This window comes from Canis lupus, chromosome 1 (assembly GCF_048164855.1).
Source record: "Canis lupus baileyi chromosome 1, mCanLup2.hap1, whole genome shotgun sequence".
In the NCBI taxonomy this organism is placed as follows: Eukaryota; Metazoa; Chordata; class Mammalia; order Carnivora; family Canidae; genus Canis; species Canis lupus.
The window spans coordinates 76,999,305-77,027,135 of NC_132838.1; the positions used below are offsets into that span (position 1 = coordinate 76,999,305).

The following is a 27,831-nucleotide window of genomic DNA, read 5'->3' on the forward strand; positions in this document are numbered from 1 at the left end:
GTCCCCAACCCCATTTCTGGGCAGAATCTCAAAATGGAGATGAGAAAATCTGTCTCTGCTTTGTAAATGGCTGTTCCTCTCCCCATGTTCTGTTAACCAACTAGCAAAATGATAATACCCCAGGATCTGCCCATGCAGAAAGGGGCCACTCAGCTGCCCTGTGGAGACCCTCTGCCTCCCCAGCCCTTGTATGGCAGGTAATAGACGTCTGCAAGGGAGGGACCTGCTGTTCTCAGCAGAGTTACATGCTCTAAGCATTTTTAAACTGGAGTTCTGCCTTTTTTCCCCTTCCTCTGCTCCTCAGTAGTATTCTTGTTCTTAGCACTTACATAGCTGAGTAAATATTTCTCGACTGACTTCAATTCAGTCTTCTCCATCTCCTCCCATTTCCAACTCCCCATCTCCTTCTCTTTCTAGTAGGAGTAGGATAAACATCCCAACAAAACAAAAGCTTCAATTTAGGGCATTGTGCCGTGTGCACTTGCCAAGAGCCTGTGCAAACACCTGTGGAAGAAAGATGTGGTCCCTAGTGTTGTCCCCTCTTCCAGAAGAGGGAAGAGAGACTTTGGGTGGCTTGTTCAAGGTCACTGTTGGATGTTCCCCTCAAAATATAGAGACTCATTCCCTGGGGATTTGGGGTTGCTACCATGCCATGTGTCCCCATCATTGATGCCAAAGCCTTAGTACCATGGCAAAAATGGGCTACGATGTCTTCCCCCATGGGGTGACCATGCTGTCTGGTCTAATGAAGACACACAGAGGCTGTTCACGATGACACTGTGGTGTAGGGTCCCAGTGTAGGGCGTGGGCTCCATGTGCTTCCTATTCCACAGGTAGCTCTTTCATCAGATGTTTCTAGCTACTGATTGTGCACCAAATAGTTGACACATGTAAGAGTAAAATCCTTTACTTCATCCCCTTTCCCCTGTAGCTTAAGAGTAAGAAGACCTTAAGTTGGAATGGCAGAGACCTGTAGTCTCTTGGAGAAGGAGATGGGCTCATCTCCATGAGGAGATTCCCCACACGTCCCAGCCAGCTGCCAGGTTGACCCTGGGAAGGTCCTTTTTGTGTATGAATCCAGGTTCATTTGCCCAATGCACAACAAAGCCAATCCCTAGCACATCAAAAATGCAGCAAGGAAAGGATTTAAGAGGCAGCCAAACAGGGAGACAAGAAGGCAAGCTGCATACATGCCTCCCCAAAGCGGAAGACTCAGGAATGCTTAAAGGCAAAGGATCAAGGATCTGGGTAGAGGGCAGAAGAGCTATGTGACTTCAGAATTAGATAATAAGTAGGGGAGGGTTGTATTTTTTTTTTTTTTTTTTTTTTACCTGCTTACATCATCAGTGGCATCCATAGTATGACTGAAGGGTTGAGTTTTAGGCTGTTCCGTGTCAAAAGTTCATCCGTTGGACTCAAGTGCATGCTCAAAGAGGTGGCCAGTGGTCCTGACCATCTCTGGCTCGTTTCTTGGTGAAGCCTTGCGTCTCTGCAAAACAACTAAATCAACATTTTGTTATCACGGTGTCTAGGAATGTCATCTATGGAAACATGGCTGCAGGCTGTATTCTGAGAACAAAAGGATTTGGGTAAAAAGTTAGAGTTGCACTTAGGAGTCCCATTAACTCTGGTTATCTGTTTCACTTTTTTAGGCAGTTACCCAGTTGGTATGGGTGCATGCCAGTGCCCCAAAGCTGGACTTTTGACCCCAAACCAGTGCCAACACGTTTGGTGGTGACTTTCCCCATATCTTCTGTTTAATGACTTAACATTTTAAACTATATTTTTTCCCTTCTTTGGTTTTCTAGAAGGTAGTAAAGAAAATTGCACCTCACTTGCATGGATTTGGTTATAGTGGTGAGGAGAAAAGGGAACAGAGGTGGGAGTGGTCTTTTTTTACCCCTCAAAATCTTTCTGCTTTGTTCTTGACTGTAGCATTTATGACCTTCTAAATGTCCTATATATTTCATTTGTTAATTTTGATTTTATACCAGTTTATTCCACTAGAATGTCTTCCAAGAAGACACAGTTTTTATCTTTTTATAGCTGCTATTTGTCCATCTAAACTTGTACCTAGTATCTAGAAGGTACTCAATAAGTATTTGTTGATTGAATTAATACTCCTTCTAGAAATAGCTATTCTAACCACCTCCAGAGTTCCTGAATTTGTTTCACATGTTGAAGGACAGAAGTTGAAGATATAGGACCAGAGGCTTTCAAAATCTAAATCAAAAGAATCGCCAGTCATTCAGACTGTGGACCTTCTAGACCAGTGTTCTGATGGGATGAATGTGATGGCAGGACATGGTTTTTCTCTTTGACATCTGCCTCAAAACTTGGGTTTAATCATTCATTCAGTTAGATAGGATACATCTTTTATTAGTCATTAGCTCTAGGGATAAAAAATTTGTACAAGATATATGGCTCCATACTCTCATAAGTCTGCTCATCCATAACTAGATCAACATTTTTTGGGGGGGAATCATTTATCTTTTCAGACTGTTCCAACTCTGTCAAGAAACATTCCTTAACTTTACTATTTACTTTGTTTTTTCTTTATTTTTATTTTTTACTTTTTTTTTTTTTTTTTTACTATTTACTTTGTAATATAATTTTGTATCCAGAATCTTAAGAGAGTTTCTCAAGGAGGAGCCCACTGCCACATTGGCTTCTTCAGGCTTGGGCTGTGAGGTTGAGCTTCTGGTCAGCGCAGGTCTTGGTGTTGCACGTGATTTACTATGTCATGGTCATGTGTTCCTTGTAACTTGCAGAAAACTCTTTTTTTATTGATGACATGGGGTCAATGATCCTGGGTCAATATGAGTAAAAGACACAGTAGGGGTGTATATGATGGTAAAGGAAAATGGATAGAAAATTTCAGACTTGAAGTGTCTCTAAGTTTTTTTCTGTTGCCTGCTCTCATCCCTTCTCTGATAATGGATCTAGTGGTGAGTGTACTCCTAGTACCTTATTAATTTCTTCTATGATCACATCCTAGAAAATGGAAGGAGATGTCAGATGTGACTTTCTGTGTCACAGCATATAGGAAAAGCATATAGCATAGGCATATGCTAAGCAACAGCATATATGAAAAGGATTAAAAGCGTTGGCCTATTATAAACTCTCAGCTTTGAGATGAGGCTCTTGAGGGGGAGCGACAGTTATGTCCACAACAAGGCTGGTGATGATCTCTTCACCCAAGTGGATGTGGCAACCCCTGGGGCCCTGTACTTGAGGAAACAGAGCCAAGAATCTACTTATCATGAGGACACTCAGAACTGTTTCATATGAGGAGCAGTTGACGGGGTGGAGGATGTTTATTATAAAGAAGACTCAGAAGAACCGTAAATGCTGCTTAAGAGCCTCCTTCAATTGATGGAAAGGGAGCTTCCTTGCCTTCCATGTGGAGCCTCAGAGCTTGGAAAGAGGATGCCTACTTTAAAGGGCTTCCTATAGTAAAGAGTGTTCAAAGATGGCTGCCCCGGGAGCTTCCTGTTTCAGTGCCTGATTCCTTAGGCAGATTGCCAGTCCTGATTTGTAGCCACACAGATGTGTGTAGGGCATAGTAACCAGATCACTGACTAGGAGGAAGAGAAAGTAACAGCTCTGGTTTGGGATCATCTTCTGTGACCCTTCTTTCCCCAACTTACCTTCAGTGGGTTTTTATTTTTCAGCTCCCTTGAAAATATTTGTCCATACCTATTGACCCCAAAATTCAAATTTTAGAAATAAAAATATGGATATTTAATGATATGTGCACAAGAATATAAACAAAATTGTATTGCAGAAACATGGAAACAAGCTGTATGATAATTAAGAGAGAATAGTGGGATAAATTCTGGTGTATCCATAATATGAACTATAATGCAGTTAGTATAGACAGTGAGTTAGATCTATGACTGCTGTGCCAGAGGAATGGGCAGAGGTAAGTGAGAAAAGCAAGAGAAACATGTATTGTGATCTCATTTTGTAAAACTAAATTATAAAAAAATCTCTCACATATGTAATCATATTGGCATATATTTGTATGAGTATGGCAAAAGGGGTGGAAAGATAAGATGAAGTTGTTGACAGTGGTGGGAGAGTTTGGAATAAGGTAGGTGGGGCCCTGAGGGACAGAGGGGCAGCAGTAAGGACAAAGGGAAGGAAAGTGAAAGGGGATGGTTTATCCATTCGTCTACTTGTCTTTCCATCTGTCTCTCTGTCTGCCCTCCTGTTATCTGTCCATCCATCTGTCCATCTATCTATTCATCCATTATCCATCCATCTATCTACTATTATTTATCTACCAATCATCTTCATTGGCTATGCTTAGACATGTATTAATTTTGAAGACTAATAAAGAAGAAATAAAAATCCCCTTTTATTTTATTTTTTATGTTATTTCCATTTTTTTGCTCTGTGGTTCTTATCTTATAAAAACTGTCTCAACCTTTCTACTAAGGACAATCCAGAGGTTTGTGATAAAAAACAATTAGGTTTAATCCTTTAAAGATGGTGACCTAAAAAAATTAAAAGAAATATGGGGAATGTGTAAAAAGTAAATATTTTGAGTCAAAACTGAAATTCTAGATATCATGAATGATGAATGACTTGAAACTTATTTGTATTTTTTCCTTCATTCTTTGCTGTATAGATGGTGTTTATTTTCTCCTGGTGCTCCAGAAAAATGTTTCCCTACATCTGGGGAACACAGGGTTAGGTTAGGAGCAGCCAACTCAGTTAAGAAATTTGTTAGTTTCTGGTGGAGAAGTAGGGCATTGAATGGGAAGAGTTCTGACATCTGTGTGTGGGGGTGTATGTGTGTAATCGGTTTTTCTCTGCTGAGAGGCCAGAAAGATGCTTCTGTGTTTTCCTGTGATTTGGATGCTTTCTTTAAAATTATTTTTAAGAACTGTTTTCCATATTAGATTATACTCATTATGCATTCATATTTAATGCTGGTAGTTCTTTCTACATAAAGAATTTGTCTACATACAGAATAGCCCCAGGCATTATAGAGATGGCTGGGGATTTAACCCCTCCTTATTATGAAAGAGGATTGGGCAAGAATAGGATGCTGTTTCATATTTGCATTTGGATGGAGACTCGGAGTTGATCCCAAGTAGCCATAGTGAGATAAGGGCAAAACATGAGTGGGTATGTAAGATCCATAGAAATAATAATGCTAACTATCATATTTCTTTCATTTTAAGGTGTTCATTTTATATGCTATTTGAAATTTGAAATGCTTCTTACTACACTTGTGTGCATTTATTAGGTTAATATTGTTAAATCAATACTTTTTTTTATAATTAAGGGTGTCAGAAATCCTGTCAATTCCACTCAGCCGGTCCTTGAGTTCCAGATATTTGATGCAGTTAGAACATTCTAGAATCATGAACCTCAATCAGAACTTCAGTCAGCGTCGTGCTATCTTGATTCATACAAATCAGGAAGTTATAAAATGTTTGTTTTCATAGTGACTGCCTCATAGATAGATAATACTAAAATAATACTAAAAATATACAAAGTAGGATCTGTGCATGGCTAGACTCCACAATCACTAAAATTGTGATTTTAGTTCAAAGGCACCATCATTTTGGGAAAACTAGTCATGTGCAGTGACATTTTTCCACCTCACAGTCTGAAAAATATCTCACTAGGCCCAGACCTGAGTGGGCAATTTATCTGTCACAAGGGGGTGGGAAGAATCAGAAGGAAAAATGTTACTTGAATTTGAAGCTATGATCTGGAGAAAATGTGAGGTGGAAAGTTATGCTGACTAGGTTGCCTGTGTCCTGCATTTGCTTTGGGTGTCCTGTCAAGCATTTTTTTTTTTTTTAAGTTTAATTGTCACTGTGGCTTTGTTTTCTTGAGCATAAGATCTGCTTCCTCCAGAAAAATCACTTTCTCCTGGTCCCTGCCCCCTCAGGCTAGACTGTAACTTCACGGCTGACTTTCCTGTGTGTGTTGGAGTCCATGGTCTTTTGCTGCTTTTCTCATGCCTTTTCTTTATGATGTTTCAGCTCATCCACCATACACCATGTGCTTTAGAGTGAAATTCTACCCACATGAACCCTTGAAGATTAAAGAAGAGCTCACAAGGTATTTTTCGTTTGTTTGTACGTTTAACATGCACCTTTAACCAGCCAGGGCCTCCCAAGTCCTCCAGGCTAGAGGTGCCTCCTGTCTAGAGCAGAACATCTCAACCAAGCAGACTCAGCTCAGAATTTTGGCTTGGAATGTTTCTCTTGCACTTAATTATCTTGGGATTTTTCAAATAGTTGTCATTGGGAGTGTAATTAACTGCACACAAAAAAGCAGTTGGTTATAAGGAGGAGGTATTCTCTGAAAACATCTGACAGTGGGGTGCTAAAAATAAATAGAAGACGACTGTCTTTAGGATATGGGCAAATTCATAGCTAGTGTAGCACATAGGGACAATCTTTTGGATCTGGAGTGTTCTGAAAGGGAAAAGATCACTAGGTAGTGTGAACTGTTTGTTACCCCACATTCCTCTTGCTGAATGGCCAACTGTGGGCTGTTTTCCCTCAACTTGTAGACTGTTGTCAGACTGACTCTGAATTTTCCGGTTCTCCGGTCTCCTCCCTTCTGATCTTTCTGGACTGGGGCCGTATTCAGTCCTCCTCCTGGGGTTTTGCTTTTGAGAACAGCCCCAGCCAATTCAGCTGAGCGGGGTCCCAGGAAGGCCAACTTGGTGAATAGTGAAGAGGCAATGTGTGCTTAGTCCTTAACGGGACTCTGATTAGGTGACTATAAAGATCACTGTGCATGATCATCTTTTGAAATAATTAGCAGAGATCTGAATGCAACAGAGATGCAAGGTGATGCCTTGGATATTTTGCTTTCTCCTTATTCATGAGTTTCCAGTAAAGCTTTACCACTGTGGCACCAAGTGACCTTGTAAGGGAGCAGATGGTTCCATTCCCTATTATTAATTTGCACACAACGATTAGTGAGCTTTGTGCTTGAGGGTGGGGGTAGGTGAAAATGAGGGACACATAAATAATGGACATTATAAATGGTGGCTGGCATTTTGCAATCTGGCCTGCTTTTTAAAAATATTAAGGTAGAATTCATGTAACATAAACTAATTTCACCACTTCCAAGTGTATGATTCAGTGTTATTAAGTATGTTCACATTGTTGGGAACCATCACCCGTATCTCATTCCAAAACATTTTCTCATCACCAGAAAGGACTTCTGTATCCAGTAGCAGTCACCTCACTCTCCTTTTGCCCAGCCCTTGGCAACCACTCATCTGCTCATTCATGTTGCCTGTTCTGGACATTTCCTAAAGTGGAGTCATGTGATATGTGGCAGGGGCTGCATGAACTACCAAAAAAAAACAAAAACAAAAACAAACAAAAAAAACAAACAAAAACAAAACAAAAACATTTGTCCTGCCCTCCGGGTGCCGACAATGTAATTGGAAAGATCAAATTCAATACTAATGTCAGGCATTATTTAGTCAGATGTTTTGTCATTTGTTTTCTTTATAATCTTGTCTGGAAGATAAAAATTGAATATGTGTCATGATACAAGTTAAGGATGGATCTTTTGTTGTTGAGAAGACTCCCGTTTGAAAGTAAAAGAATACGAAGTGTTAGTTAATAACGCCAGTTCAATTCTTCTCAGTTGAATTTGCTAACATTTCCCTGCATTTGACTGAATAGCTGAGGTATGAATGGTGGAAGATTGTGAACATTTAATGTCTCCAAAGGAAATTAAGACAATGCTAAGACAGTGCTAAGACAATGCTTTCTTAGTCAATACTATCCTTAGAATTCTTTTTTTTTTTTTAAGATTTTTATTTATTTATTCATAGAGACACACACACAGAGAGAGGCAGAGACATAGGCAGAGGGAGAAGCAGGCTCCATGCAGGGAGCCCGACATGGGACTCGATCCTGGGCCTCCAAGATCACACCCCAGGCTGCAGGTGGCGCTAAACCGCTGCGCCACAGGGGCTGCCAAACGAATCTAGAAACTGTGGAATGCCCCAGTACTTATGGTTTAAATTCTATCTTGAAAGAGTTTCATTTTTCTTTTGATAACTTGTTATTTTGTTGTAAGAATAAAGTTTAAGAAGAATTTGCTAACGTGAGAATTTAGGATTACATTCATGACTATGCTTAGGGGTAAAGAAACATTGGGGAAAAGGCAGGTGGGGAAAAGGCAACAAATATTCATAAAAAAAGGATATTTGAGATCCCTTTTTATCCTTCATTTATCTTTCCATTTACACAGTCCTCTTACAACCCTTTACATTTCTAGGGCTTTTGTAAATGCTGTATACAACTGAATGTGATCAAAGTATTTTTTTTTAAATAAGAACCATCATTAAGTTCATGTTAGATAGAAAAGCAGTATTGTTAATGGTGGCCAAGGATGTGTCTCCCAGATCCTTTTGTGCTTTTATTGCTTAACCTTTTCATACAGGAGTGATATTAAAAGGAGATACAATATTATTATTTTTTGGTGGCTATTATATTAAAAAAATGAGTATCTGAACCTGAAGCTATTTGTAAGTCTCAGTGGATTATGTTGAATGCAGAGTAATCCATGATTATCTCTAGAGATCACTGATATTGAGCAAGGACCCCAGCTCGGATATGTAAAAGCAGATTTTCTTTTCTCTGGAAGTGTCCATCAAGCTTGATTTCAGAGTTATGATATGAGAATCCAAACCTCTCATTCATCAGTACGTAACTATTTGAAACTATTTTTCTCTACAAAACTCATCAAAGATAGAAAGGAATGCTTCTTGTTCAATGTGTAACATTTAACAAGTAGACAAGAAGCTTCATGGTATTTGCCCTGGAAGTTTACAGTCTTTAAAAAGTCCTTAAATATTTGATCATATTGTGTGACCTTGGTAGTCTGAATGGTCTATGGCTGAGGGTCTTGAAGTGAGGGCCCAGGCCAGCAGCCATAGTACCTGGGTACCTGACCCCTGGTCCAGACCTGGGATGGGACTCAGCAATCTGTATTTTCATGAGCCTTCCAGGTATTTCGAGAGCATGTCAAAATTTGAGAACTACTCTGTGGCAGTTGATTTTCAAAGTATCAGTTTCTTTTGGCAGACATTACAGTGCACACCTCAGTGAGTTTCATGTGTTCAGAGTTGTGCCACTGTTGCTGCCATCTAATCCCAAAACATTTTTTATCACTAGTACCCATCCAGTCATTCCCTGTTTTCCCCTCCCTGCAGCCATTAATTACTTTCCGTCTGTAAAGATTTCTCTATTCCAAGCATTTCATACACAAAGAATCATACAATATGTGGCCTTTCATGTCTGGCTTCTCCCCACTTAGCATAATGTTTTCAAGGCTCATCCATTTCGTAGCAGGTGTCCATGCTTCATCCTTCTTTATGGCTGAATAATATTCCATTGTGTGGATATTCCACATTCTTTTTACCCTTTTTTATCCTTTCATCAGTTGGTGGGTATTTGGATTTTTCTGTTTTTTAGCTATTATGAATAATGCTGCTATAAACCTTTGTGTACATGTTTTTGTTAGGACCCAGATTCCGATTTATTGGATTTGGGCAGGGCTCACAGCTTGGTATTTTTTTGAAAAGCTCCCCTGGGTGGTTCTAATGTACAGTCAGTACTGAGAACCACTGGTTTAGAACCTTGGTACTCAGTGTGTGGGCCATGGGCCTGCAGCACAACTTCACCAGGGAGCTTATTAGAAATATGGACTCTGATGCTCCAGCCCCACCCAGATCTACTGAATCAGACTCCACATACTCTCAGGATCTCCGAGCAATTCACTGGCTCACTGAAGAGTGAGAGGCTATGACGTAGGGGGCGCTCAGGGTCCTTACCTACCATGTGTTCTGCTGTTTCTCTGACAAAATGCGTACTGGACTCTGGGTAAGAAATTACTTAGGGACTGCCGTTATCCCCTGCAGACGATCCTGTACAAGGTCAGGGACAGAGTGTCATTTGAAGCTGTACAGTGTCCCCAGTGCCTAAGTACAGTATACAGCATAAAGTGGGTGTGGGATAAAGATTCATCAAATGGAAACAGCAAAGAGCCTCTGAATACTTCGGTGTGTCCAGTGTGTGCTGTAGGTGATCCAGCCCCCAGAGCTGGGCAGCTCCGGTGTTCTGGGGCTGGCAGCACCTGTGTGATCCTAGCACGTTAATCATGCCCTCTGAGTGAACTTGTATGCATGGCTCCTCATAGACCGAGTAAAGATCAGATCCTTTAGAGCACTGGAAGCTATAACTGGAACCAGTTGACTGCTGCCCCACCTGGCTCCAAGAACCTAGAATTAAGAAGGAAAAAAAAAAAAAAAGATTGGTCTCTGAGAGTTAAAGGAAAATAAAGAATCTGCATACATGTGCAAAATCACTTTAGTCAGAAAATGTAGACCCCAGGCATGAACGTTGAAGGGAAGAACCAATTTGGTGAAGAAATAGGAGTAAATCGAAAGAGGGCTTGATGAGCCTGGAGAACAAAAGGGATGGTAATAAGATGAGCCTGAGCCAGGGGTTGTAAACCCACTTCTCCCCCTTTCCCCTGGCTGAATAGAGCCTCGGCTTATATTTTGTTCGACAGTACAGTGTTTTCAAAAACAGAGTTTGTCACAATATTTAAAATTCAAAGGGATTTACTTCTAAATCCAGTCTCTTTGATTTTTCTGGAAAAGTGGGCTGTGCTTGGTCTACTTTTCTGCACTGCATCACTGGCCCTGGGCTGACCCTTCTTGGGAGCCAGCGCTCTCCATTCTGCCCTCTGGACCCCCTTAAACCAGCTTGTTTTGCTCATTATTAGGTTTGCCTGGCTTGATGCGTCCCTGAGTTTGCCATCCCTGGAGGTGGGGACAGGGCACTAAACAGATGACAGCACTAGTTGTGAATAAATTGGCTTTCTGGCCTCATAACCAAGTCCTTTTGAGATTGATTAATGTGAATCTGTCTGCCCCTGAGACTAATTTCTGGATACTGATTGAGTCTATTTTCTAACGCTCCATTTCACAAGTACCAGGGGTGGGGGTGGTTATCACCATGTGGCAGTTCCTTCTAGAAACGGTGGCTGCTGGGCCCTGTGGCTTTCCTCTGTCTTCCTGTCTCTTTAAAAAGGGGCAAACCCCCTGCTTTGGAAGGTGCCAAGGTCACTTCAGATTTCCTGAATCGGAGGGCCCCCTCATTTTCTCCTGCAGGCCCTCAGAGGGGCTGGGTGTGGCTCGGGTGGCCCAAGTGGATGGAGTGTGAACAATGCTTCTACTTCTTCCAGGCCTCAGGCAAGACTTATGGTGACTCTTGCTCATTTTGTGTTGCAGGTATCTTTTGTACCTGCAAATTAAAAGAGATATTTTCCATGGTCGACTGCTCTGCTCCTTTTCAGATGCTGCCTACCTGGGTGCCTGTATCGTTCAAGGTAAGGTGGCCGCAGCTGCTCACCCCCTCTGAAGGGATGTGGGGTGCTGTATGTTCTGAGCTCTGAGTGCCAGGCATGGTGTCTGATGGGTATATTGAGGGGGAAAAGTCTGGCCAGGGAGGTAGATGTCAAACAGTTTGAAGTGAAATGTCAAAGCATTTATATATATAAATGTGTTTATATATATATAAATTCTATTTATTCCTGACTATATTCCTATATGTATAGATGAATACATGTGCAGCATATTGAACACTTCAGCTTTTCTAGCCATGGCATGATGAGGAGAGTGCCAGGCTCATGGCCCATCATACTCAGGTCGAATCTCACTTCCTGTCTACTGGCTATTTTACCACAGACAAATTATTTCAATTATTTAAGCATATATTAAATGGAGTGGCATACCTCTTTAACTTCTGTGTGAAGATTTCATGAGACTTATTTTCAGGGTTGAATGAGCCCCAGAGGGTGGGGCAGTGGGAAACAGTAAGCACATGGGTGCTTGGCTTGGCTTCTGGATGTTTCTACCTATAAGAAAAAAAACAAAAAACAAAAAACAAAAAACAAACCACCTGCTGAGTGAAGTAAGTCAATTGGAGAAGGACAAACATTATATGGTCTCATTCATTTGGGGAATATAAAAAATAGTGAAAGGGAATAAAGGGGAAAGGAAGAAGATTAAGTGGGAAATATCAGCAAGGGTGACAGAACAACAGAGACTCCTAACTCTGGGAAATGAACAAGGGGTGGTGGAAAGTGGGGAGTGGGTGGGGGGATGGGGTGATTGAGTGATGGGCACTGAGGGGGGCACTTGACGGGATGAGCACGGGGTGTTATGCTATATGTTGGCAAATCGAACTCCAATAAAAAAATATACAAAAAAAAAAAAAAAAGAAAAAGAAAAAACCACCTGGAAAGCAGTCTCCTGGCCCAAGGTGGTGCATGGCCATGGGGGTGGGCCCCGAATCCAAGTGAAGAATGACTCAGGTATTCTGTTCCCCTGGGCCAGTTGGGAGGCAGCTGGTAGCTAGTCTTGTTTGGAGGGACCCAGGTGATGTGGCCATTTGTGGTGTGAATGCTATGACATGTTTATGAGAGAAGGGGAGGAGGAGGGAGGGGAGATGGAGAGAAGAGGGGAGGGGAGGATGGGGAGAGGGGAGGGGGGACAAGGAGGGGGGATGGGAGAGGGAGGGGGATGAGATGGTGAGGGGAGATGGAGATGGTGAGGGGAGTAGAGGGGAGGGAGAAAGAGAAAGTTATCAAGTGAGCGGTCCTCTTCATAAAGTCTGGAATAACATGGGATTTTCTGATGGGTCATAAGCAGATCATGACGATCGTCTGCCTTCTCAATGCCAAGCTTCATTCACAGCTTGAGAAAGACACCCATCGTTCGCCTGGGTTTCACTGTCACTCACCACTGTCCCCGTGGGGTGCTCTGTGCTGTGAAATAGTTCCTTGGGCCCTGTTTATGGGTGTGTGTGCTTTCTGAGAATTCTGAAGAGTGTATCTGTGTTGCCGTCCCCTTCCCCTGGGATCCATCTAGTGAGCTGCACAGCAGATTTTGGCAGAGGTGTTAAAACCCTTGGAGATACTCAAGTTTAAAGTCAGAACCACAGTGGTCCGGTGATGGGAAATGGTCCTTCCGTCTGCCCCGAGATGGAGTGTGGAGCATGTGCTTCCCCAAACTACCTCTCTTACAGCAGAGCTTAGGGATGTTATAACCCATAGTCCCCCCTCCTTCCCTGTGAGGTTGCAAATTCCTGGTTAGGGTGCAGTGTCCTCTATAAGGGAAAAGCAGATCAATACTAATCCAAGCATCAGACCAGCACATGAGCATTTCAGAACTCATTTAGGCATTAGTGAATCATGGTCAAGTCTCCAAGGACAGACCGGCTCGATATGGATCTGTAACGGGAAACTCGCCATCCTGTTTTATGTTTGAAATAAAGTCACAAGGTCTCCGTCCAGACAGTCAGGGCCCTTGGTGCTATTAACCCTGATCATGCACAGATGCTGTGGAGACAGTAGAGCTGGAAATGGACCGGCAGATCTGGGAAGGACCATTCAGCGCTAAGATACAGCAGCCTCCATGGGCCATCTGTAGCAAATTGAGTAAAAGCTGGATTCTTGATGTTCTCTGGTGCTTGAGGTGATCTTTCAGCGGCCCTACAGATAAAGATCTGCTTTGGTGGACCTAATATGCTTACAGAGAGAGGGAGGGAATTATTAGAAAGTAGGAGGCCATATGACATTTCGTTGGCTTCTCATTTGCCAACCACCTCTTAAGGAGTGGATTTGAAGCTTCAGAATATTCTCAGCGCATGAAAAACAGGCAGCACCCAGAGTGTTGCTACATGTACGTCCTGAACACAGTGAGCGTATTCAATGCATGCAGTGCATTTTCTTTCATAATACAAATGGTAACACAGATACACAAAATCCTAGGTATCTGTTTATATCTTTTTCTTGGTAAAAATGGTATCTTTCCTGTTCCTTCTACAGAACAGCAACATGGTGGGATTGTCACTCTTCTCTCTTCTGTCTCTTGCATTGCAGATATTCAGAACTCAGTTTGATCTCAATTCATATCACTTCTGAGAAGTCTTCCTGGCCTACTCAAGTAGCCTGTCTCCTGCACCTCATTCTGTCTCATACCTGTTTTGTTGCCTTTTAAGCACTTATACTGGAAATTACATTATTGAGTTGTTTTGTGACTTCTTATGCATTCCCTCTATGTAGAATCTAAATTCCATGGAAGTAGAGCTCTGGGGGCATTTTTCACCATAATATCCCTGTGTCTGGCATGTAGCAAGTTCTCTAGTAATGATGTTAAGTGAACCAGGGCACTTGCCTAAATTGCACCACTGTGTGCTTTATTTCTCTGCTTGGGAAAGAGTGATTGATCCCCTACCCTCATGTATTTATTTGCTCATGTTCTCTGAATGTTTACTGAGCAGCTGGTATGTGGCAGGCACTGGATTCCAAAGTCCCTGGTTGGGAGGGAGGAGGGGGAAGGACAGACAGTAAACAGGCAGGTGTAACATGTGTGTTAATGGCTCAATAGAGGGACACCCAAGTGCCTGCTTTGACTTCAGGAGGGCTCCAGACCCAGTGAGGGGGATCAGGGAAGGCTCTTGGAGGAGTGGCCCCTGGAACATCCTGTCTCTCATGTTCTTTTGGAATGAATCCTCTCCAAACCAGGGGAAATGCATTGCGGAGCTTGCCCTTTATACTTACCATCACCTGATAGCACTCATCCTTTTGCTTCAACTCTTTGGATTTTTCTGACAGTTAAATTCCCTTAGAAACCCACCAGGGCCCGTTTCAGATTGCAAGCCATCTGATGTGCATTTTGTCACAACTTGACCCTCGCTTACCCAATTCCTCTTGATAGGGAAGACAAAGTCTGAATGTTTAAAAGTCCTGAATCATTTGTGAACTGCCTTCACTTCAGGTGAAGTCAGGCAAAGACCAGCTTTAAGGGACAACCAAGCAGGGCACGTGATGCGAGAGCATTGACATTTACCTTGCTAGCAACCTAGGTGCAGGTTCCATGGCATTTCTTCTCTTAGTTTTATGGCATTTTCCAAGCTCTTCATTTGCAGTGTTTAGCAGTACAAGTTCATTTTATCTCATTTCCCTGGATAGGGACCCACCACCCCACCCCTGGCACCAATGTCTTCCCTTACCAACCACCATGCAAGCTGACATTTGCATTGAAACTGACCTAGTTTTGTATTGGTGGTCCATTCTCTATGGAAAATGGAAGCATTGAGTTATACCACCTCCTAAATTTTTAGGTGCATAGCCAGCTCACAGGGTGATACATATGTATGGATGTGGTATAGGTCTATCATGTGTGTATCTTTTGAAACTCAGGTTAGGTTAATCATCAGTGGATGGCTCATTCTCTTCATTAGTCCCTCTGGGTCCATCAGTTGATTGATTGATTGATTGATTTTCCTTTTTATTTTTTATTTAAAAAAATTTTTTTAAAGTAGTGGTTTTAATACAGATTTGCAGAGACTTTGCCAAATTAAAAATTTCAAACATTTCTTCTCCAAAGTTCTGCCTCTGAAATTCATTCTTTCTTTCTCTTTCTTTCTCTCTTTCTTTCTCTCTTTCTTTCTTTCTTTCTTTCTTTCTTTCTTTCTTTCCTTTCTTTCTTTCCTTTTTAATAAATTTATTTTTTATTGGTGTTCAATTTACCAACATACAGAATAACACCCAGTGCTCATCCTGTCAAGTTCCCCCCTCAGTGCCTGTCACCCATTCCCCGCCCCCCCGCCCTCCTCCCCTTCCACCACCCCTAGTTCATTTCCCAGAGTTAGGAGTCTTTATGTTCTGTCTCCCTTTCTGATATTTCCCACACATTTCTTCTCCCTTCCCTTATATTCCCTTTCACTATTATTTATATTCCCCAAATGAATGAGAACATATAATGTTTGTCTTTCTCCGATGGACTTATTTCACTCAGCATAATACCCTCCAGTTCGATCCGCGCTGAAGCAAATGGTGGGTATTTGTCATTTCTATGGCTGAGTAATATTCCATTGTATACATAGACCACATCTTCTTTATCCATTCATCTTTTGATGGACACCGAGGCTCCTTCCACAGTTTGGCTATTGTGGACATTGCTGCTAGAAACATCGGGGTGCAGGTGTCCCGGCGTTTCATTGCATCTGAATCTTTAGGGTAAATCCCCAACAGTGCAATTGCTGGGTCGTAGGACAGGTCTATTTTTTTAAATTTTTATTTATTTATGATAGTCACAGAGAGAGAGAGAGGCAGAGACACAGGCTGAGGGAGAAGCAGGCTCCATGCGCCGGGAGCCCAATGTGGGACTCTATCCGGGGTCTCCAGGATCGCACCCTGGGCCAAAGGCAGGCGCTAAACTGCTGCGCCACGCAGGGATCCTGGCAGGTCTATTTTTAACTCTTTGAGGAACCTCCACACAGTTTTCCAGAGTGGCTGCACCAGTTCACATTCCCACCAACAGTGTAAGAGGGTTCCCCTTTCTCCGCATCCTCTCCAACATTTGTGGCTTCCTGTCTTGTTAATTTTCCCCATTCTCACTGGTGTGAGGTGGTATCTCATTGTGGTTTTGATTTGTATTTCCCTGATGGCAAGTGATGCAGAGCGTTTTCTCATGTGCGTGTTGGCCATGTCTGTGTCTTCCTCTGTGAGATTTCTCTTCATGTCTTTTGCCCATTTCATGATTGGATTGTTTGTTTCTTTGCTGTTGAGTTTAATAAGTTCTTTATAGATCTTGGAAACTAGCCCTTTATCTGATACGTCATTTGCAAATATCTTCTCCCATTCTGTAGGTTGTCTTTTAGTTTTGTTGACTGTATCCTTTGCTGTGCAAAAGCTTCTTATCTTGATGAAGTCCCAATAGTTCATTTTTGCTTTTGTTTCTTTTGCCTTCGTGGATGTATCTTGCAAGAAGTTACTGTGGCCAAGTTCAAAAAGGGTGTTGCCTGTGTTCTCCTCTAGGATTTTGATGGAATCTTGTCTCACACTTAGATCTTTCATCCATTTTGAGTTTATCTTTGTGTCTGGTGCAAGAGAGTGGTCTAGTTTCATTCTTCTGCATGTGGATGTCCAATTTTCCCAGCACCATTTATTGAAGAGACTGTCTTTCTTCCAATGGATAGTCTTTCCTCCTTTATCGAATATTAGTTGACCATAAAGTTGAGGGTCCACTTCTGGATTCTCTATTCTGTTCCATTGATCCATGTGTCTGTTTTTGTGCCAGTACCACACTGTCTTGATGACCACAGCTTTGTAGTACAACCTGAAATCCGGCATTGTGATGCCCCCAGATATGGTTTTCTTTTTTAAAATTCCCCTGGCTATTCGGGGTCTTTTCTGATTCCACACAAATCTTAAAATAATTTGTTCTAACTCTCTGAAGAAAGTCCATGGCATTTTGATAGGGATTGCATTAAACGTGTAAATTGCCCTGGGTAACATTGACATTTTCACAATATTAATTCTGCCAATCCATGAGCATGGAATATTTTCCATCTCTTTGTGTCTTCCTCAATTTCTTTCAGAAGTGTTCTATAGTTTTGAGGGTATAGATCCTTTACATCTTTGGTTAGGTTTATTCCTAGGTATCTTATGCTTTTGGGTGCAATTGTAAATGGGGTCATTAAGCCCGTTCACGTTCAGAGTTACTATTGAAAGGTATGAGTTTAGTGTCATCATGATATCTATTCAGTCCTTGTTTTTGTGGATTGTTCCACTGAACTTCTTCTTAAAGGGGAATTTTAAGAGTCCCCCTTAAAATTTCTTGCAGAGCTGGTTTGGAGGTCACATATTCTTTCAGTTGCTGCCTCTTGGAAGCTCTTTATCTTTCCTTCCATTTTGAATGAGAGCCTTGCTGGATAAAGTATTCTTGGTTGCATGTTCTTCTCATTTAGGACCCTGAATATATCCTGCCAGCCCTTTCTGGCCTGCCAGGTCTCTGTGGAGAGGTCTGCTGTTACCCTAATACTCCTCCCCATAAAAGTCAGGGATTTCTTGTCTCTTGCTGCTGTAAGGATCTTCTCTTTATCTTTGGAATTTGCAAGCTTCACTATTAAATGTCGAGGTGTTGAATGGTTTTTATTGATTTTAGGGGGGGATCTCTCTATTTCCTGGATCTGAATGCCTGTTTCCCTTCCCAGATTAGGAAAGTTTTCAGCTAGGATTTGTTCAAATACATATTCTAGCCCTCTGGCCCTTTCAGCGCCCTCGGGAACCTCAATTAATCGTAGGTTTTTCTTCCTCAGGCTGTCGTTTATTTCCCTTAATCTATCTTCATGGTCTTTTAATTGTTTGTCTCTTTTTTCCTCAGTTTCCCTCTTTGCCACCAACTTGTCTTCTATGTCACTCACTCGTTCTTCCACCTCATTAACCCTCATCGTTAGGACTTCTAGTTTGGATTGCATCTCATTCAATTGATTTTTAATTTCTGCCTGATTGGATCTAAATTCTGCAGTCATGAAGTCTCTTGAGTCCTTTATGCTTTTTTCTAGAGCCACCAGTAGCTGTATAATAGTGCTTCTGAATTGGCTTTCTGACATTGCATTGTAATCCAGATTTTGTAACTCTGTGGGATAGAGGACTGTTTCTCATTCTTTCTTTTGAGCTGAGGTTTTCCTTCTAGTCATTTTGCTCAGTGCAGAGTGGCCAAAAACAAGTTGTATTGGGAAAAGGAGAAAAAGAGAGTAGAGAAAGAAGGAAAGAAAAGAGAAAAAGAAAAAAGATAAAAGGAAGAAAAAGAAAAGCAAAAGAGAAAGAAAGGGGAAAAAAAAGGGTGGGGGAAGCAAACAGAAATCAAAAAGCAAAAAAGAAAAAAAAAAGAAAAAAAAACAAAACGGGGGGGTGGTATCTTCCGATTCTGTGTACTTTAAGCCCCTTGACTTCCCCTGGAACTTGTCCGTCTAGCTGGTCTTCTGGGGGAGGGGCCTGTTGTGCTGATTTTCAGGTGTTAGCACTTGGGGGAGCTGCTCTGCCCCCTGCCTGGTGCAGGGCTCAGTGGGGGTTGTTTACCCCGTGAGGCCCCAGGAGGAACAACCGCAGTGGCGGGGCCAGCTCTGGAGCCCTGGATTCAGCCCCCGCAGTAACTCCAGAGCTCTCCGTCTGCAGGGCCTGGAGGCTCCGGGGCGGGGCCGCTGATCTGCTCAGCTCGGGGCAGGAGCGTCCTCGCTGTCCTGGGCCCTCCCGGCCTCTGCCTGTCCCGGGGGAGGCCGGATCCTGGGCTGTGTCCCGGCGCCCTGTGCTCCGGGGCCTGCGCTGTTGGATTCGCGCTCCCGCCCCGCAGCCCCCTCCGCGGAGCCGCCGCCCGAGCCCCTCCGAGCTGCTCTGGGTCCCGCCGTGCGCGCTGCAGCCCTCAGGGAGCTCGGCGCACTCTCCCGGGGCGCAGGTGCCTGTTAGTGTCCCCGGGAGCCCGAGGGCATCCCCGCCCTCCTGGGGTCCTGCTCCACCTCCCCGCGAGCCCCTCTCCGCCCGGGAAGGTCGGTGCAGCTCCTGCTCCTCCGGGACGGGGCTCTCCTGTCCTGGGGACACTCGCCCCGGCCTCAGCCCGGCTCCTCGCGGGGCCCCTCCCCCTTGGAGGCCTTTTGTTTCTTTATTTCTTTTCTCCCCGTCTTCCTACCTTGATAGAAGCGTGAACTCTTCTCACGGTATCATTCCAGCTGTTCTCTCTTTAAATCTCAGGCCGAATTCGTAGATTTTCAGGATAATTTGAAGGTTATCTAGGTAATTTGGTGGGGACAGGTGACTTGGGGACCCTACTCTTCCCCCATCTTGCCCCTCCTCCTCTGATTTTCCTTTTTATTATTCTCCATTTCCATTCCTTAAGACAACAATGGGGTTCATATAGATCTTTGACTTTCCATACAACCTTATAAATGATAACATTGTTTTGTATGTATACACTTTTAAGTTTCATGTATTAAATGGGGCTGTAAAACGTATTTTAATCCGTCTATGCTCAAAACCTGGTTTTGGGGATCTATTCAGGTTTTTTAGTGTCCATAAATTGCTTTTAATTGCTACAGAGTATCTGGTAGGGTACATTGCTCATGTTTTATTTATTGCTCCTATCAACAATGAACACCCAAGTTGCCTTCGAATCCTTTCTGGTACTTAGAGTTTTTCTAGAATGTATGCCCAGCAGTGGGATTGTTTGACTAAATATTCCCAGCTTGCTCTTTAGAAGAGCTGCGTGCATCAAGGATCATCCAGAAGTGTGCAAGTATTTTCATTTCCTTATATCTCTGCCAACATATAAAATCATCCACTTCTACACATTTTGCCAATTTTTTAGGTGTGGAGTGATTTTGATTTCCATAGTTCTGATTACTGATGAGTTTGAACATTTGTCTATATTGGCTGTTTATATTCTTTGACCATTTTCCCATTGGTCCTCCTGGCCATTTTCTTATTGATTGGTAGGGATTTCTTCTTTATTCTACATATTAGCCCTTGTCAGTTTCGGACTTTGTAAATATATTCTTTCAATTTGTCGTCTGTTATTTTGACTGTGACTACCTTTAATGAACAGAAGTATTTTAATCTTGACACTTTCCAACTAGTTTCCCTCCTATGGTTAATGGTATTTTGGGTCTTATTTTTAAAGTCCTTCCTCATGTAGGATATATACTTTAGGGAGTTTTAAGAACTCTGTAATTTGAATTCTATTAGGAAGCTTTAAAGAGCTTTGCTTTCCTCCCAGTTTTGTCCTTTTGTAGTCATTAGATGATTCAACAATGAAAGGACAGTAGGTACAAATTACAGAGTTGGATGTGATTTTGCAGATGTGCTTAAGGCATATTGATTCTTATCTACTACAAAGTCATGTTGGTGATCAAGTTCTTCTAATACAATTTTCCTACCATCTTTTAATCTTCTTTCCCGGGCCATTTCTGCCTGAGACACTTGCTCCTTTTGGTACATTTTCCCTAGCAGGCTTGTGCAATCACTAAAAAGTATCCCCACTGCCAGAACATCACCTTTGCTGCTCCAAGCTATGACTGATGTACTTTCTAGGTCCATCCTCTCCTAGACCTTCTGGGAGCTCAGAGATGTGCCAGCATTTTTTTTTTTTTTTGTGCCATTAAAGACCCCCTGGAGGTGCTCTGTGTTAGAATCCAGAATAATCTTCATCTGGTATACTTCCCATGCTTAGATTTACACTTTTAATTGGAGAAAGATTCCATTTATTTTTAAGTGCAGTCTTCTTGGTTGCCTTCATGTTGTGAATTTTTTTTTTATGGGATGCACCTATACTTGTATGAATCATAGAATTCCCAGACTCAGAAAATTAGCTATAAAGGAACCTTGAGGGACATCCAGTGATTTCCAACTAATATCCTAGGGAGCATTTGGAAATACTGGGGGGCATCTGTGTTGGTCATAATGACTGTGTGTACTATTAACACTTAATACCTGATGGGTAGGGTGATGAATGTACTATCATGCTTTGAAATATCTGAAAAGATAAAGAATTGTTTGGCTTTCTAAGTGCCAATAGTGCCTCATCGAAAAACAACTAAATTTCCTTGTTATGTAGATGAAGAAAATGAGACTCAAAGAAGTTGACAAGTGCCCAAGCTCATGGCTAAATCTGAGCTAGAATATAGGCTTCTAGACACTCAGGGTGTGGTCCTCCCATGGATAAAAATCCATTTTGTTGGGTGAGCTATTGCCAGCTCTTCATTTGGGTGGCAGAAACCATTCCACAAGTACCCTATTCTTGTTCTTAATCTTTCTCTCTTATTTTTTATTCGTTACAGCTGAGCTCGGTGATTACGATCCTGATGAGCATCCTGAGAATTACATCAATGAGTTTGAGATTTTCCCTAAGCAGTCACAGAAGCTGGAAAGAAAAATAGTGGAAATCCATAAAAATGAACTCAGGTAATAGGGGTAGACATTTGGAAGAAGGTATTCTTACTGCAGGGAATGTGGAAATCATGTTGTGAAGTAAGAATGTTGGTAATGTATGAGGACTGTTCCAGGTGGCAGAGCAATCTTTCTGGGCACTGTCAAGATCTTCCACCAGTAACAATCTCCATAGTGTGAGGTCCCCTACGTGGCTGTCTATGAACCATCCAGTTATTAGAACCATATATTTTCCTATGGGTTTTAACACCCTGAGTTTCAGTGAGTGAAATCTAGGGTAAATAAGTAATCATTTCTATTTTGAATTTTGCATTGCCTCTTCCTCTCCTATGGCATTGCTGGAAGCTTTGACTCCAAGTAGGGTGAAATCGTTGAGCTGCTTTCAGGATGACAGATTCAGTGTCTGCTTTCTTTCTTGTCTGTGGTGCTCCAGGATGATTGTGACTAACTACATAGTAATAATGGTAGAATTAGCAAAACTGCATACAGTATTCACTCTGTACCAGGCACCATTCTAAGTACTTATACATAGTGACTCATTTAATCTTCACAATATCTAGGAGATAGGTGCCATGGTTGTTTCCATTTTACAGATAGGGGAGCTGAGGCACAGATAGATTAAGCATCTTACCCAGACTAGCAAGTGGCAGAGCCAGGATTTGAATCCAGGCAGCCTGGCTCCAGAGTCTGTGCTCTTCATGCTTGTGATGCTCCTGCTCTGCATAGGCTACCAGATATGAAATGGAGCATGGATAGGAGTCACTGACAACTTGGAATCAGGTAACTCTAGTACTCTAGTGTGTAACTAAAATTTAGATCTATGCAAATCATGGAAAAATTCACTTTGGTAATAATAAACATGGGCTATGTTAGGACAAGCATGGATGAAGACCTGGAGGAACTCAGATGCCTTCATCTTCGGGACCTCTGGTAATTATAGAAAAGAAAAATAGTGTCACCAGATTATGAATTCTGGAACAAGAAACTGTCCCCTTGAGACAGTGCTCGAATTCCCTACTTTACGCAGGCACTCCCCCTTCTGGTAAATCTGAGCATAGTATATATGTGGGCAGTAAAGGCAGCAGCATATTCCAGCTCTGGAAAGATGACCTTTGTTCTTAACAAATAAAGATGACTAAACATCAAAAATTGTACTGATTTCAGAAAGCAACATGCCATCCCTATGGGTAATTTTAGGGTATTGTCTTCTAATGAAAAGCTTTATTGAAAATATAGGACATTGACTACTCTTTTTTACATTTGGGGGATGAGAATTAGTAGAGGTAAAAATAAAGCTCCAATATTCTAGCTGAGGAGTTTGTGGACAAGCAGTGTCTGGGCAGCACAGGGGAGGGGACCTCTGGGGAGGGGAGTCATACCCACTGTGTGGATTGGTGAGAGATAGGAATCATAAGGTCTACTGTGACCAGAAATTGCAGGACCTTAAATGTTCAAAACATATGACATTAGTAAACATTTATCAAGCATTACTGGATGCCAAAACACTGTGCAAAGATTCTTACGTATGTCCACTCAGTCCTCCTAAACTCTAAAAGGAAGGTGCTATTGTTGCTCCCATTTCAAGGTGAAGAAGGTGCAATGTGCAGTGGATAAAGGACTCACCCTGTTAGCAACAAAGTCAGGAGTTGAACCTTGCTCTTACTTGACAACAACATCCATGCTCTTATTCATTCTGCTGAGCAATCATAAGGCAACCAAGTAGTCACGTTGGTGTTTCATAGCAGTCACATGGCAGTGGTGCCACAGGGTGGAGACTGTGGGCAGGAGGACCAATTAGTTACTTCTGCTCTCCAAACAAGAGATGCCATGGAGTAGAGAATAGGAGTAGAGAATTGAAAGAAGAAAGTTTTAAGTAATATTATATCAAGACAATGGCCCACTGAATTTCATGAGTAAATGAATGAATCAGAGAAGATTCTAGATTGCTTTTTATAATCAGAAAGCTGTAGATTGGACCTCGTGCCAGCACCTGCCTTTGTTGATAACCCTGAACATCATACACCAGGAGAAGAGAAGGGGTCATCAATCAGCCATGGTTTATAAATCTTGGAAGTAAATGCCATGGCTTGATCGAAGCTGCATTCTGAAGCACTAGGCATTTGTAACATCCAGAAAGCCCTTGTGAAGAAATTAGAGTTGTATATTGAAGAACAAAATAGCCAGAAATTATGTGACATTGCATGGAGAGATACAGAGGGTATTTTCCAGTGAATTTTTGCTCATTCTCAAGTAGTTGTGCATTTTCTTCGGCATCGTGCAGTAGAGAGAGAGATTATAGGTTTGGAAGGGAAAATAAGAGCAGAACAAGTTGACAGTGCAGAGGGAGAGAGACTTTTTAAACTTTTTTTTTTTTGAAGATTTTATTTATTTATGCATGAGAGACGCACAGAGAAAGAGGCACAGACACAGGCAGAGGGAGAAACAGGCTCCACACAGGGAGCCTGACATGGGACTCGATCTCGGGTCTCCAGGATCACGCCCTGGGCTGAAGGTGGCGCTAAACTGCTGAGCCACCAGGGCTGCCCGAGACTTTTTAGAATTGGTTGGAAACCTGCCATAGAGACTGAAGTTACTCTGAGGGTTCAGCAGACCCTTTGCACACAGATTATAAAAGTGTTGATTTTTCTAGTGTGGAGAACTGGACCTTTGGTTGGATTGCTTTGCAAAACCAACAGTGTCAGAAAGGAGTTGTAGGTGGAAGAGAACCATATGAGGTTGTACCAAGATGTTACCATCTTACTCTCCAAGGTCCTCACCCATGACCCTCCCACACAACAAAGGGATAATGTATGATCATTGAACTATTACAGAAACTTCCTGAGAGGATTCAGCTGGCCTATCTTGGGCTTTGAGGGGCCCCCAAAGTTAACCTCCTGCTTCCTGCCTGGTTTCTGAACCAGTGGAGAAGGAAAACAAGAGATGGCAGGCAACATACAAATGATAATGGTGATGATGATTTACAGTGAGATTAGCATACTTACCTGTGGGGGTTCCCAACCTTCTTCTGCCTTTTTCTTTGATTGTAATTGTTCTCTTTCTGTACTTTCTAAGGAAGGGGAAAAAGCTGTGATTCTTGGGAGAAAAGTAACCAGGGAGGAAAAGAACCTCTCTGTCTAGGAGGCTACGAATTGCTTGAAGATGGGACCAAGGTGATGTGATAGACAGCCATGAATGAAAGAGTTCTTTAGGAGGAAGAAAGAGAGACTCCTTGGAATTTTGGGGTGCTTGAAAATAAAAGACCAAAAGTGTAGTTAGAATTTCCATCAACTTAGATTCCTTCAGCATTAAGAGATTTGTGAATGAAGATTGAAATGTATGATTGGGCCAACCTTGCTTTCTTAAATGTGCCATCTGAACAGGAGGATAGGGTAGGGAGAAGTGAGAGTTTTGCAAATGTAATAGTATAGTTATTGATCATCTCTGTATTAGACATGATAAACTAGATTTTGCTTGGGAAACAATCCTGAAAGCTCAGTGTTTAGAACAAGCAAGGCTTATCGTTTGTCTTGCTATGTGTCTACCAGATGTCAGCTGGGAGTCTCTGCTCACCACTGTCACTCAGGGCACTCAGAGGTTTGAATTTGCCAGTTGTTGAGCCAGAGGGAAAAGAGAGTTCTGGAAAGTCTTGCTTCAGCTTGGATGTGATACACATCACTTCCGCTTAACGATTGTGGCCATAACTAGTCACATGTTCCTACCTAATGGCAAGGAAAGTACAAACTGGAAATAGCTAGCAAACAGCTCTTAATGGGCTTTGTAATCTCATTAGCTAATAGGCTTCTTTAAACTTTTTTTATTAAAAAACTTTATTTTTTAGATTCACAGCAAAATTGAATGGAAGGTACAGAGATTTCCCTTATTCTCCCTGCATAGCCTCTCCTGTTATCAACATCTCCACCAGAGTGATGCATTTGTTGCAATTGATTAACCTACCCTGACACATCATTATCACTTAAATCCATAATTTGCCTTAGGGCTCACTCTGGAGGTTGTGCATTCTGTGGACAATAGTATGATGACATGTATAGTATCATGCAAAATGTTTTCACTGCCCTAAAAATCCTCTGTGCTCTGCTGTTCATCTCCTTCTCCTCCCCCACCCCAGCCACTGGCAAACACTGATCTTTTAACTGTCTCCCCAGTTTTGCCATTTCTAGAGTATCATATTGTTAGAATCCTACAGTATGCAGCCTTTTCAGATTCTCTTCTTTTACTTAGCAACCTGCATTTAAAGTCCCTCCATGTGTTTCCATCCATAGCTCATTTCTTGCTGAATAATATTTGATTGTCTGTATGTTTCACAATTTTTCCACTGACCTAGTGAAGGACATCTTGGATGCTTCTAAGCTTTGGCAATTATGAATAAGGCTTTTATAAACACTCATGTGCAGGCCTTTTGTGTGGACATACATTTTCAACTCCTTTGGTAAATATCAAGGGGCATGGCTGCTGGATTGTATGGCGAGAGTATGTTTAGTTTTGAAAGAAGTCCTCAAACTGTCTTCCAAAGCAGCTGCATTCCCACCAGCAATGAATGAGAGTTTCTGTTGTTCCCATACATCTTCACCAGCATTTGGTATTATCAGTGTTCTTGATTTTGGTCATTCTAATAAGCATGCGGTGAACAGTGCTTTATTCAGAAAAATTCTATAGAGGCATCGTTGGGCCTCCTAATATCCTGTAAACTAGAAGATCTGGGGATGTATGATTCACATTATTGAATAGATGTTAATGCTAGAACTCACTGTGGCTGAATGATTCTTCTAGATCAGAGTGTATATATATATGTATATATATGTATGTGTATATATATATATAAAATATTGCAGTCACGTGGCTATGCCTTTGTAGAGCAAAAGAAGACAAAAACCACACCTAAGTTAGTGGGCTATGATTCAATGAAACTTGGTTGACAAAACAGATGGTGGGCCAGATTTTACCTGGGGGTTCTAGCTTGTGGACTCTTAAACACATGGCAGAGCAGGTCTGGAATTAATTTCTGCTTCACTGCCTGTCTCTGTAGATAATTTTAAGTCAAAAGAGCTGTATTTGTTTTTAAAACTACGTATAAAAAAGAATCTTAAAATTTACAGATTTCAGTTTGGTACACAGGGATGAGGTTCTAGCATTGGGACTGCTTAGAAATAGGTTAACCCTCCTTCCAGAGTCCTCTGGTGGCTGGAAGAAGCTGACCCCACCATCCCCAGGGATGTGACAGTTCTATTCCTTTTGAGGGTCTTGGTTGCTGTTCTCCACACAGCTTTGATCACGGCCATGTATGTGGGTTAGGAGGGAAAACTCATCCCATTAGTCCTGAGGGTGCACAGGGGGGGTTGAAGATCAAGAATATGATTGATTTCACTATCAAGAACCCTGAGAGGCTTCTCTGGAGCTTTTCCTAGAGTTTCTACTCAGCTAGTTCTCTCCATACCAGTTTATCAGATTTCTCATTAGACGCAAAGACATTTGGATTAGCTTCAGGCACAGGTCATCAGCTTTCAAATATTCATAAATCTCACTTGGGAGTGAAGTTGTTTTGATGAAGTATATTCATGTCCTTAAAAAGCAGAAAAATCATCCAATTAGCTACCATGATAATGATCTGATGCAGTGAGGCTTGTGCTAGAAGCAATAATGATACTGAGTGGATTTCAGACAAAGTCATTATCTCTTTTTATTTTTCAAAATTCACATTCTGTGTAAATCATGTGCATCCTGGCAAGGCTTTACACTTTCAAAAATGTCTAGTATTCTAGGGATAAGTGACCTGCATTGATAAATACCCTCTACCTGTGCTTCTGATGAAGAGATCACAGGAGCCCCCCTAGGAGGTGTTTGTGTGTGGGTTTTGGGAAGGGCATGTATTGTGTTAAAGGAAAATGGGAAAGATCAGGTTACTTTAAAACTTCTAATCTTTTTTGAGATATGCTTTCCATCCTCTCTACTCCTCCCCTTCCTTTGGCCTTTCCCTTCTCAAGTCTCTTACTTTAAAACCCTGAATTTCTCTCT

At 42.0% G+C, this 27,831-nt stretch overlaps 1 protein-coding gene across 4 annotated transcripts in view; it reads left to right on the top strand.

The window, feature by feature from the left end:
• Nucleotides 1-27,831, top strand: part of FRMD3 (FERM domain containing 3) — a 292,382-nt gene that overhangs the window by 171,924 nt on the left and 92,627 nt on the right. For 3 of the 4 annotated variants that reach the window (XM_072836922.1, XM_072836930.1, XM_072836912.1), the window contains exons 4-6: nucleotides 6,009-6,087; nucleotides 11,303-11,400; nucleotides 21,693-21,816. In XM_072836922.1, the coding sequence (XP_072693023.1) occupies nucleotides 6,009-6,087; nucleotides 11,303-11,400; nucleotides 21,693-21,816 (301 nt within the window). The remainder of the gene's footprint in view (nucleotides 1-6,008; nucleotides 6,088-11,302; nucleotides 11,401-21,692; nucleotides 21,817-27,831) is intronic. The other variant, XM_072836934.1, reaches the window with a different exon arrangement.